Raw genomic sequence first — 12,465 nt, 5'->3', positions numbered from 1 at the left:
AATGCTTAAAGTGCTTCTATCTTTCTCTGCTGTTTATGTGTGAATGCTATCCATTTATTTTAAACAGGATGACATCCATTTGAAAATAGGAAGGAAGGGAGCTGCATAAGAGTCCCCAAAGCATATCCAATCATAATTTTGACCTTTATAATCCTTACCCAAGCCACAAGTTAATATGGTAGAAAACTATAAAGGAACATTGGTCAGTCTTTGAAAGAAAAACAGACTGGTATTTTGCTCCTAGCATAGCATAGAGTTTTGTTTTCCAGGAAGGTACAAGAGGAATCTGAGGGCACAGGTGAATGTGGATTTTCTATCCATTAATATTTAATGGGCAGAAAATCCGATGGGATGCAACCAAACTCTGTGCCCAAATTCGCAAAATGTATCCATATTGCAAGTGTCTAGTTTTGGAAGTACTCATTCATAAATACTCCCCCATAATGTTCAATATCTGTCAAGAAAGGAATTAATGCCTTTAAAATAATTTTTTTGCAGATTAGCGATGACCTTTTCTTCACCAATACTTCTTTACAAGTACTTTATCAAAAATACTAATGCTATTTGCTGCTTATTCCCCAGCCGTTCTGCATCAATTTAAATAATGGTGAGGGCTGGGGTTAAGGTGGGAATAATCCCCATATCATTACTTTTATGTTAAACTGACAACTTCAGCAGCTTTTAAAAAAAAGAGAAACTCAACACTTACCCATTCAATTTGATCATGGATGACCTGTTCCTTAATTCTATACCAGTCTTAGCCCCCTATCCATTGACAGCCTTATCTACCCAAAATATAGCAATCTCAGCCTTGAAAGCACCAACTGAGCTAGCATCTATTGCCTTTTGGGAAGAGAATTCCAAATTAATATTGTTCTTTTTGTGAGAAGCACTTCCCGTTTTCATTCCTGAGTGGCCTAGCTCTAATTTTAAGATTATGATGTGAAGATGCCGGCGTTGGACTGGGGTGAGCACAGTAAGAAGTCTTACAACATAAGGTTAAAGTCCAACATGTTTGTTTCAAACACTAGCTTTCAGAGCACTGCTCCTTCCTCAGGTGAATTAAGATTATGGGTTCAGGATCTCAGGCAATCATACATAATGAAGCCATCTGTGAAATTGATCAACAGGAAAAGATGGCCAGTCATCTGTTGCTCCAGTTGGCTTTATTATGAATGCTTGGCTGAGCTCTAAAATTATTAATGCTGGGCTGAGCTCTAAGACTCATTAATGCATTAGCTCAGAATGGGGTCTATTTACACAGGCCGAAGTGGAGTGTTTGCTTTGAATGACATAGTTATGAGGTTATCATAATATATTTTTTTCTTTGATGTTTTCCTTTCAATGGGCGGGATTCTCCGTAATCAGCGCGATGTCCGCTGACCGGCACCAAAAACGGCGCGAATCAGTCTGGCATCGCGCCGCCCCAAAGGTACGGAATTCTCCACATCTTGAGGGGCTGAACCCTCACCTTGAGGGGCTAGGCCCGCGCCGGAGTGATTTCCGCCCCACCGGCTGGCGGGAAAGGCCTTTGGCGCCCCACCAGCTGGCGCGGAAATGACTTTGCCGGGCGGCGCATACGCGGGAGCGTCAGCGGCCGCTCACGGCATCCCCATTCATGCGCAGTGGAGGGGGTCTCTTCCGCCTCTGCCATAGTGGAGACCATGGCGAAGGCGGAAGGAAAAGAGTGCCCCCATGGCACAGGCCCGCCCGCGGATCGGTGGGTCCGATCGCGGGCCAGGCCACCGTGGGGGCACCCCCCTGGGGCCAGATCGCCCCGCGCCCCCCCTCAGGACCCCGGAGCCCGCCCGCGCCGCCTGCTCCCGCCGGTAAGATAGGTGGTTTAATCCACGCCAGCGGGAGAGGGTTGACAGCGGCGGGACTTCGGCCCATCGCGGGACATTCGGCCCACCGAATCTCCGGTGGCGGAGAATTCGCGACACGGCGGGGACGGGATTCACGCCAGCCCCCGGCGATTCTCCGACCCGGTGGGGGGTCAGAGAATCGCGCCCAATATGTTTATTTGGATAAGATTAAGAGGTGTGAACTGAGGTAAAGGTTCTGTTATTGATACTATAATGGCTTTGTCTGGCACTTTTATCGGGTTATAAAAGCAGCAGTTGTTTTCAAAGTAGATTTCTGAATGGGTGTTTTTTAAGTGCATTTCAAGACTTGCCATTGCTATTTTATGACTCATTAGTTCTATGGTGCATATTGGGTGAATGGGCATGGAAGACGCAGCAGGATCATGGAAAGAGCATAGAGGTGCCATGGGGAGTGGTTGGGGAGGTGGAGAGGTGGTGAAGGTATGTGTGGGGTGAGCCTTTAAAATGTCAGAGTTGAAGTCCCAGAGAACCTGGACAGGCCTTCTAACAAGCCTGTCTCCAAACTGACTCTGGAGGCCTTGGCCCCGACTCCATCCTGTCCCAGCTTCTCCTGAACAAAAAAGGGCAGGCAGAGGCCGTTTTAAAGAACACGAGTTTGCTGAGTTGGGAAATTGTCTGACTGGTGTTTCTTGCTCGTTGGTGAAAATCCAATTCTATGTCTCTTTGTTCTTGATTCCCCAACAGTAAAAGTAATTTCTTTCTCTCTAATCTATCGAACCCTTTTAACATTTCAAACACCTTGATCAGATCACAACACAATTTTCTATACTCAAGTGAATACAAGCTAAGTTTTTACAACGTCTCCTAATAATTTAACTCTTGAAAACTTAGCATCATTCTGGTGAATATGCACTTCACTCATTCCAAGACCAATATATTCTCCCTGAGGTCCAACGCCCAAACCTGAGTGCAGTATTCCAAATAAGGTCATACCAAAGTTATTTACAGCAGAAGTATAACTTCATTCCCTTTACTACACAGTCCCATTGAGATAAAGGCCAACATTCCATTAGTATTGGTGCTGCTTCAGGCTTTTAGCTGCATAAGCATTATAGCCTTTTCGGGAACACTAACTCTTGTCACTGAATAGAAACCAGCAGGAACAGTTGTGCATGTGCACTCAACCAACAGTGCGGCTGCCAGCGCATGCACAACTGTTCCTGACGCCTTTCCATTCGGCATCAGGTGTTTGGAATATGTGCAATCAGCACTAATTTCATAGCAGCAAATAATGTAAAAAAAAACATAATTTGCCAGCAACAATTATAAAATGTCACCCCTTGTGGCCTGATTATTCATCCCAGTTCTCAATTTGTGACGAGATTTCATTCCCAATGAGATATTACATGAGTGCTGCCAATTAAGTGGGGTCACTTGGAGTAGACCAAGGTGGTATTTAATGGAAGCAATGGGGATCTCACCCGTCAGATGGAGAGCTGCCATAAGTCCTGCATCACCACCTTTGGAGAAGGCCTGCTAAATTGTGTGCCAACAAAGGACTTCCCCAGGATCAAGGACACAGGGGTGCACATTCTCCCTGCTCCCGAGCGTTGCTTGCCATTCAGAGGTTGGCAGCTGTGCATTTCAGGCAGTGCCACTGGGAAAACGGTGGTAGCTGCCAGCAATGCATCCGCCAAAGGCCTAGGATTGCTGAAGAACCCAGGCCACAGTTGAATGAGGGTGAGAATGGAGTCAAGGGCAGGGGGTTGGCAGCAAGTACAGGCTCTGGCTCTCAGCGAGCCACCCACTCCCGATGCTGGGTTCCTCAATCAGCCATTGAGTGCCTTTGAGTGAGGGATCCTCACCCCAGGAGCTCACAAACAACTCTCATAGGGTTTGCTTTTCAGGCTTCACATGTGGCACCTGCCCAATGAGGCCCTTAAATGGACATTGTTTGCAGAGTGGGAAGGCCGTCCATGAACCTTTCTGCCCCAGCCTTAATCAGGGCAGTGTCCTGATTAAATGCCTCTCTGCCTCCAAACACGCCTCAGGGGGAGAGCATTAAATTCCACCCCTGGTTAAGGCATTTTGCAAAGAGTTCCTTGGTATCTCAGTTGGTAGATAATGGGACTTTTAATCCCAGGATCATGGTTTTGAGTCCCACACTGAGTAATGAAATATTTGTTAAAATATTTTATTCAACATACTGTTGTATCAATTTTTTAAACCAAAATGTGTCCTTAAATACTAAATATCAGAATCAATTCTCCACAGTCTCTGAACTCATCGAAAGTTCAGAATTTCATGCATTGAATTATCCTGATTACATATCTGAATTGTCACACGCATGTTTTACAGAGGGAACATTTAATAAATGATAGCTAGACTAGACTAGATACAAGAACTTGCAACTGGTTAAGGACTGCACGGACCTAAAGTGGGTAACTTGAACTCTATTGTTAATCTGTGTCAAGCCAACTTGTTTTTTTAAAATATATATATATTTTTTCTTTAAATTTAAAGTACCCAATTCATTTTTCCAATTAAGGGGCAATTTAGCGTGTCCAATCCACCTACCCTGCACATCTTTGGGTTGTGGGGGTGAAACCCACGCAAATACAGGGAGAATGTGCAAACTCCACACAGACAGTGACCCAGAGCCGGGATCTAACCTGGGACCTCAGCGCCGTGAGGCTGCAGTGCTAACCCACTGCACCACCATGCTGCCCACTTGTTTGTTTTAATGCAGGCTGCTGACACTCTGACATTACGACTGCACATGCGTAGGACGTGCTCCCCCAAAAGTTTTTAAGAAAAGAAAGGAACAAGCGTTTGTCTTCAGCTCTCTGTGCAGAGCTTTGCGTATCGGGAACTCGGATGGATGCTTCCAATGCCATTCTGCACCAGGAGGGCAGAAACCTACGATTTACCCCAAGGGAGTCCAATTTGAACCATTTGTAATCACATCCACCTCCGAAAGATGTAGAAGAAAAGGAGCAAATGTTTAAGGCTGTGTAAACTTACATAATCATCATCCTGAGGAATTAGGACATTCATTTCAGAAGACTTGGCACTGATAATCTCACATCCTAAAGACTCTTCACTGAGGTATATGTGACATCCCTCTGTCTTATTGATAGATATAGTCGGTACTTTGCCCATGACCTGGAAAGCAATACACAAAATAGTTTGTCTTCCAGCTAAACAGTGACAACTTTTAAAAGATGCTGCGGCTGATAAAGAGGGACGGCAGAAGATTCTACAATAAATTTAACATACTTCAAAAAGAGAAACTACTATACGGTAGAGATTACAAATGCCGAACTTTGAGATGTTTGTGCAAGGTGAATGACATTAACTCCAGGCACTGGAAAATTCCTTTCAGAATAACAGACACTGCTGCAGTGAGACACTTATTCCATTCGAGCACTGTTTATTCTCGAGTGCTAATTTATGTTCCCATCACATGGATTTGGGAATGGGGTAACATGTTTGATTTGCAACCTGAATGATTTTCCTAGGCTCTGAAAGAATGCAAATTGAATCACTATCAGTCACCTGATTTCCCATGCTCAAGTTCCTGACTGGCACTCTTATTGAGGAATGCTCTGTAACAGCAGCACAAACATGTAACGTTATCTCTTTAGAGTTTGTTTGATGCTGACCTATAGTGGGTTGCATGCTGTAGATTGCAGCAAGGTTAAAGCTCATTTTATAGCGAACATGAAGGAATTAACCGCTGCCTTTTATTAAACTGCTTATGTATTATATGTTAAATTCAGTACTTGAGATGTATATTACATTGAAAACTCTCATGTCAACCTAGCAGTAGAAATGGTACCTTGTAATGCCCGTTGTATGAGTTTCCAAGATTAATGGTATTGCACCATGCCTGTCACCATGCCCTCCCCCACCCCCTCATAACCCCACCTATCCTTCTGGTCACTAAGGGGCAAATTAGCATGGCCAATCCACCTAACTTCTGCATTTTTGGACTGTGGGAGGAAACCAGAGCAGACACAGGGAGAATGCACAAACCCCAGCAGACAGTCACCCAAGGTCGGAATCGAACCTGGGTCCCTGTGCTGTGAAGCAGCAGTGTTAACCACTGTGCCCATACTATGTTGCCTGCCCTCCAAAGCTGACCCCAAGATTTCAGATCCGTCCCTGCCCCAAAGGCCGGGGACTTACCTGTCCCTGGCAGCCATCGCTCTTCTTCCTGCTCGTCCCTGGAGACCCAGCAGTGCCCACTATTGAGCTCTGGGACTGCGAGAGCTGCTTGCCTATCAGATTGGCTGGCAGGGGAGACGACGGTGAGTAGTCCACCCCCACACCCATAAAATGCAGCGTAGTAAATTCAATTTTTAGTATTTAATTCCTTGGTTGTCCTCTTCCAACTGCTACCCTGGAAAGTTCAAAAGACCCTCTTATATGAATATATATATACTGAATAAGTTCTATGGATAGAAATGAAATGAAATGAAAATTACTTATTGTCACAAGTAGGCTTCAATGAAGTTACTGCGAAAAGCCCCTAGTCGCCACATTCCGGCGCCTGTTCGGGGAGGCTGGTACGGGAATTGAACCGTGCTGCTGGCCTGCCTTGGTCTGCTTTCAAAGCCAGCGATTTAGCCCTGTGCTAAACAGCCCCTTATAGAGAATCCACCTCTATTTCAGCAGATTTCCTCCCTCCCCCAATGACACAAGCAAAGTAGCAGGACCAAATGCATGGGTGACTCACTGTATAATGAAGAAAACCACCGAATGAATATTATTAGCAGATTTGCATCAGCATTAAAATGGGAACAAGGCCGCTAAAACCTAAAGTTTTGAAGCTATTTATTAACAATCAACTTCAAAATGTGGGCCACTGCTGCAAACCTGAAACTATTTTCAAAGAACAATATTTATTGGCAAATAGCTTTGATAAACTGGTCACTATTGTAATCCTGATCTATAAAGGGGTCTGAACTGTGAATGCAAGTAAAAAATGAGAGAATGACCAGGTAGTTTCTGCTAGTTTTTAAAAAAAAATTGACCCCACAGATTGGATTAACCAGGGACCAATAACTACAATATTACTATTCATGATTAAATTTTACTTTTAATTCCAATAATGGACAAAATGGATGCATTGACTCAAATCTATGGTTAATAATGATGTAGATTATTTATTCATTTATTACCCTACAAACTTGCACAAAATGGGAATAAATTTGTACAAGTTTTATAATTTAGATAATTTAATACTGTTACATACTGGGTACTTGCTGATGTTTCTGCTGACGTTACCTGAACTTGCACATCTCTGGAATTGATGATTTCAACTATTCCCACCACGTTGTCGAACACAAGGCCAAGCTTTTTACAAGAATCTGAAACAGAGTAAAATATACTTAGGGACCAGCCAGAATGATGCAAACAAAAAGCAACGGAACTGGACAATTGAGGATAACACAGCGGTTGCCCCTATGGTACGCAGGATGAGTTATTACCATCAGCTACTTAACCCACACACGTACCGACTGTAATGGAATTGACTTTGCCTTGGATTTTCAGCGTGGAGTTGTTGCACTTATAGACATAGGCAACATGCTTCAGTTCAGTCTCAGAAATGACAAGGTCGTTATTATTCTCCTGGTATTCCTAGAATAAATGTAACAAAGCAGTTACCTACAAATTCAAATATAAACAAACCCCTCAAAATGTGATTATGATCTATTTTTTGGGTCCATAAGCAACCATAGAGTCATCGAGTTGTACAGCGCAGAAAAGGCTTTCGGCCCATCGAGTCTGCACCGACAATAACTACCCCTCATCTTGTGCTAATCCCATTTACCAGCACTTGTCCTATATCTTTGAATGTGATGGTCTTTCAAGTGCTTTTTAAAGGCTCTGAGGTTTCCAGCCTCCACTACCTTCTCTGGCAATGCATCCCAGATTCTCACCAACCTCTGAGTGAATTTCTTTTCCCTCAAATCCCCTCTGAATCTCCTGCCTCTCACCCTAAAGCTATGCCCCCTTGTGATTGACCCCTCAACCAAGGGGAACAGCTGCTTCCTACTTACCCTGTCCAAACCCCTCATAATCTTATACACTTCAAACATATCCCCTCTCAGCCTTCTCTGCTCTAAAGAAACCAATCCAAGCCTATCCAGTCTCTCCTTACACCTCAGATGCTACATCCCAGGCCACATCCTGGTGAACCTCCTCTGTACCCCCTCCAGTGCAATCACCTCCTTCCTATAGTGAGGTGACCAGAACTGAACACAATACTCCAGCTGTGGCCTAACCAACGTTCTGTTGAGCTCCAACATAACCTCCTTGCTCTTATATTCTATGCTACGACTGATTGGATTGGATTGGATTTGTTTATTGTCACGTGTACCGAGGTACAGTGAAAAGTATTTTTCTGCGAGCAGCTCAACAGATCATTAAGTACATGAGAAGAAAAGGGAATAAAAGAAAATACATAATAGGGCAACACAACATATACAATGTAACTACATAAGCACTGGCATCGGATGAAGCATACAGGGTGTAGTGTTAATGATGTCAGTCCATAAGAGGGTCATTTGGGAGTCTGGAGACAGTGGGGAAGAAGCTGTTTTTGAGTCTGTTCGTGCGTGTTCTCAGATTTCTGTATCTCCTGCCTGATGGAAGAAGTTGGAAAAGTGAGTAAGCCGGGTGGGAGGAATCTTTGATTATACTGCCCACCCGGGCCGGCGAATCGCCGTTTGCCCGTTACAAACGGCGAGCGGCGATTCTCCAGCGGGCAGCCGTGATTCTCGCTGCGCCGGTTTGGGCAGTGGGTGGGAGAAACGCGTGCGGGTGCCGGGGCGGCGTGGCGGGACTCGCGCGGCGCCCTGGCGATTCTCCCACCCGGTGTGGGGGGGGGGGGGGGGAGAGAATTCCGCCCCACATGTCTTCTTAACTACCCTATTTACCTGCTCTGCCGCCTTCTGGGATCTATGAACGAACAAGTACCCCATGATCCATCTGTTCCTCTGAGCTTCCTAGTGTCCTCCCATTCATTACATACTCCATTGTCCAGTTTCTTCTTCCAAAGTGCATCACCTCACGCTTATCAGGGTTAAATACCATCTGCCACTGCTTTGCCCATCTGACCAACCCATCTATATCTTCCTGTAACCTACGACCCTCTTCTTCACTGTTAACCACTCTACCAATCTTGGTGTTGGCTGCAAACTTACTTATCATTCCCCCCACGTTCTCATTTATATCATATATATATATATATAACAAACAATAAGGGACCGATCACTGATCCCTGTGGTACATCGCTGGACACTGACCTCCAGCTGCACAAACAGCCGTCTACCACTACACTTTGTGTCCTATTACTATGTGAGTTTCGGATCCATATAACCAAGTTTCCTTGAATTCCATGTGCTTCAACCTTCTCAATTTGACCTCGTCAAAGGCTTTGCTTAAATCCATATAAACTACATCAGCTGCACTTCCTTCATCCACACACTCGGTCACTTATCAAAAATATCTATCAAATTTATTAGGCATGACCTCCCTCTGACAAAGCCATGCTGACTATCTCAAATCAACCCATGCCTTTCCAGCAGAAGGCAGTAGAGCGGAGCTGCTGATTGGCTGTTGCGGGGGAAATTTGCATACGTCTGTTGTGGTCACCCTAACTTGAAGGTGTACCTGTGCAAGAAACCCTAGCTGTTCAAGTGAAGACAAGCATCCAGCAGAGGGCAGTAGAGCAGAGCTGCTGATTGGCTGTTGTGGGGGAAATTTGCATACATCCATTGTGGTCACCCTAATTTGAAGGTGTACCTGTGCAAGAGACCCTAGCTGTTCAAGTGAAGACAAGCATCCAGCAGAGGGCAGTAGAGCGGAGCTGCTGATTGGCTGTTGCAGGGAAATGTGCATACGTCCGTTGTGGTCACCCTAACTTGAAGGTGGTTTGTGGAGGAGCTGTTGTCAAGTGACACTTAAACCTGAAACACTTCTTCAGTGTTTCCCTCCTACCCCCTCCTCTAACCAAAAAAACCCAACCGCTGTAAAGATCAAGAGGAAGGCTCGAGGGCAGGTAGAAGTTGAAACGTGACGTCACAGCCTGCAGGTAAGGGATTGGCTGGTGACTGGTAAGTAGATTTTCTTTTATTTTCCCTCAGGTGTTATCGTGCGGAGCACAGAGGTTGCTGAGTGAGTGCTTGCTAAGAAGGGGAGTGAATAACAGGTAAGCTCTTTCTTTCTTTTTCTTTTTTTATCTAGAGGGGATGGCAGGGAAGGTAGTGCAATGTTCCTCCTGCAGAATGTTTGAGGTGAGGGACGCCGTCAGTGTTCCTGCTGATTTCATCTGTGGGAAGTGCACCCATCTCCAGCTCCTCAGAAACCGCGTTAGGGAACTGGAGTTGGAGCTGGATGAACTTCGGATCATTCGGGAGGCAGAGGTGGTCATAGATAGAAGCTTCAGGGATGTAGTTACTCCGAAGAATAAAGATAGATGGGTGACGGTGGGAGGGGCTGGGAGGAAGCAGTCAGTACAGGGATCCCCTGTGGTCGTTCCCCTTTGTAACAAGTATACCGCTTTGGATACTGTTGGGGGGGAACAACTTACCAGAGGTAAGCCATGGGGTACAGGTCTCTGGCACAGAGTCTGTCCCTGTTGCTCAGAAGGGAAGGGGGGAGAGGAGTAGAGCATTAGTCATTGGAGACTCCATAGTTAGGGGGATAGAAAGGAGATTCTGTGGGAACGAGAGAGACTCGCGGTTGGTGTGTTGCCTCCCAGGTGCCAGGGTACGTGATGTCTCGGATCGTGTTTTCGGGATCCTTAAGGGGGAGGGGGGGCAGCCCCAAGTCGTGCTCCACATAGGTACCAACGACATAGGGAGGAAAAGGGATAGGGATGTAAGGCAGGAATTCAGGGAGCTAGGGTGGAAACTTAGATCTAGGACAAACAGAGTTATTATCTCTGGGTTGTTACCCGTGCCACGTGCGAGCAAGATGAGGAATAGGGAGAGAGAGGAGTTAACCACGTGGCTACAGGGAGGTGCAGGAGGCAGGGTTTCAGATTTCTGGATAATTGGGGCTCATTCTGGGGTCGGTTGGACCCCTACAAATGGGATGGCCTACACCTAGACCAGAGGGGTACCAATATCCTGGGGGGGAAATTTGCTAATGCTCTTCGGGAGGGTTTAAACTAGTTCAGCAGGGGCTTGGGAACCTGAATTGTAGCTCCAGTATAGAGGAGGTTGAGAGTAGTGAGGTCATGAGTAAGGTTTCAAAGTTGCAGGAGTGTACCGGCAGGCAGGAAGGTGGTTTAAAGTGTGTCTTCTTCAATGCCAGGAGCATCTGGAATAAGGTGGGTGAACCTGCGGTGTGGGTTGGTACCTGGGACTTCGATGTTGTGGCCATTTCAGAGTAATGGATAGAGCAGGGACAGGAATGGTTGTTGCATGTACCGGGGTTTAGATATTTCAGTAAGCTCAGGGAAGGTGGTAAAAGAGGGGGAGAGGTGGCATTGTTAGTCAAGGACAGTATTACGGTGGCAGAAAGGACGTTTGATGAGGACTCGTCTACTGAGGTAGTATTGGCTGAGGTTAGAAACAGTAAAGGAGATGTCACCCTGTTAGTGGTTTTCTATAGGCCTCCTAAAAGTTCCAGAGATGTAGAGGAAAGGATTGCAAAGATGATTCTGGATAGGAGCGAAAGCAACAGGGTAGTTGTTATGGGGGACTTTAACTTTCCACATATTGACTGGAAACGCTATAGTTCGAGTACTTTACATGGGTCCGTTTTTGTCCAATGTGTGCAGGAGGGTTTCCTGACACAGTATGTAGATAGGCCAACGAGAGGCGAGGCCACATTGGATTTGGTACTGGGTAATGAACCAGGACAGGTGTTAGATTTGGAGGTAGGTGAGCACTTTGGTGATAGTGACCACAATTCGATTACGTTTACTTTAGTGATGGAAAAAGATAGGTATATACTGCAGGGCAAGAGTTATATCTGGGGGAAAGGCAATTATGATGTGATGAGGCAAGACTTAGGATGCATCGGATGGAGAGGAAAACTGAAGGGGATGGGCACAATGGAAATGTGGAGCTTGTTCAAGGAACAGCTACTGCGTGTCCTTGATAAGTATGCACCTGTCAGGCAGGGAGGGAGTGGTCGAGCAAGGGACCCGTGGTTTACTAAAGCAGTCAAAACACTTGTCAAGAGGAAGAAGGAGGCTTATGTAAAGATGAGACATGAAGGTTCAGTTCGGGCGCTCGAGAGTTACAAGTTAGCTAGGAAGGACCTAACGAGAGAGCTAAGAAGAGCCAGGAGGGGACATGAGAAGTCTTTGGCAGGTAGGATCAAGGATAACCCTAAAGCTTTCTATAGATACATCAGGAATAAAAGAATGACTAGGGTAAGAGTAGGGCCAGTCAAGGACAGTAGTGGGAAGTACTTTTCATCAGTATTTTTCATCAGTATTCACACAGGAAAAAGACAATGTTGTTGAGGTGAATATTGAGATTCAGGTTACTAGACTAGAAGGGCTTGAGGTTCATAAGGAGGAGGTGTTAGCAATTCTGGAAAGTGTGAAAATAGATAAGTCCCCTGGGCCGAATGGGATTTATCCTAGGATTCTCTGGGAAGCTAGGGAGGA

At 45.6% G+C, this 12,465-nt stretch overlaps 1 protein-coding gene across 2 annotated transcripts in view; it reads right to left on the bottom strand.

Moving 5' to 3' along the window:
• The window catches only part of cap2 (cyclase associated actin cytoskeleton regulatory protein 2), a 354,457-nt gene that overhangs the window by 2,548 nt on the left and 339,444 nt on the right, over positions 1–12,465 (bottom strand). For both annotated transcript variants that reach the window (XM_072509676.1, XM_072509677.1), the window contains exons 10-12: positions 7,349–7,472; positions 7,119–7,201; positions 4,851–4,991 (exon numbers count right to left, since the gene is read on the bottom strand). In XM_072509676.1, coding sequence (XP_072365777.1) covers positions 4,851–4,991; positions 7,119–7,201; positions 7,349–7,472 — 348 coding nt within the window. The remainder of the gene's footprint in view (positions 1–4,850; positions 4,992–7,118; positions 7,202–7,348; positions 7,473–12,465) is intronic.

The sequence above is a fragment of the Scyliorhinus torazame genome, chromosome 6, assembly GCF_047496885.1.
Source record: "Scyliorhinus torazame isolate Kashiwa2021f chromosome 6, sScyTor2.1, whole genome shotgun sequence".
NCBI lineage: Eukaryota > Metazoa > Chordata > Chondrichthyes > Carcharhiniformes > Scyliorhinidae > Scyliorhinus > Scyliorhinus torazame.
This window is presented reverse-complemented; position numbering and strand designations above follow the sequence as displayed.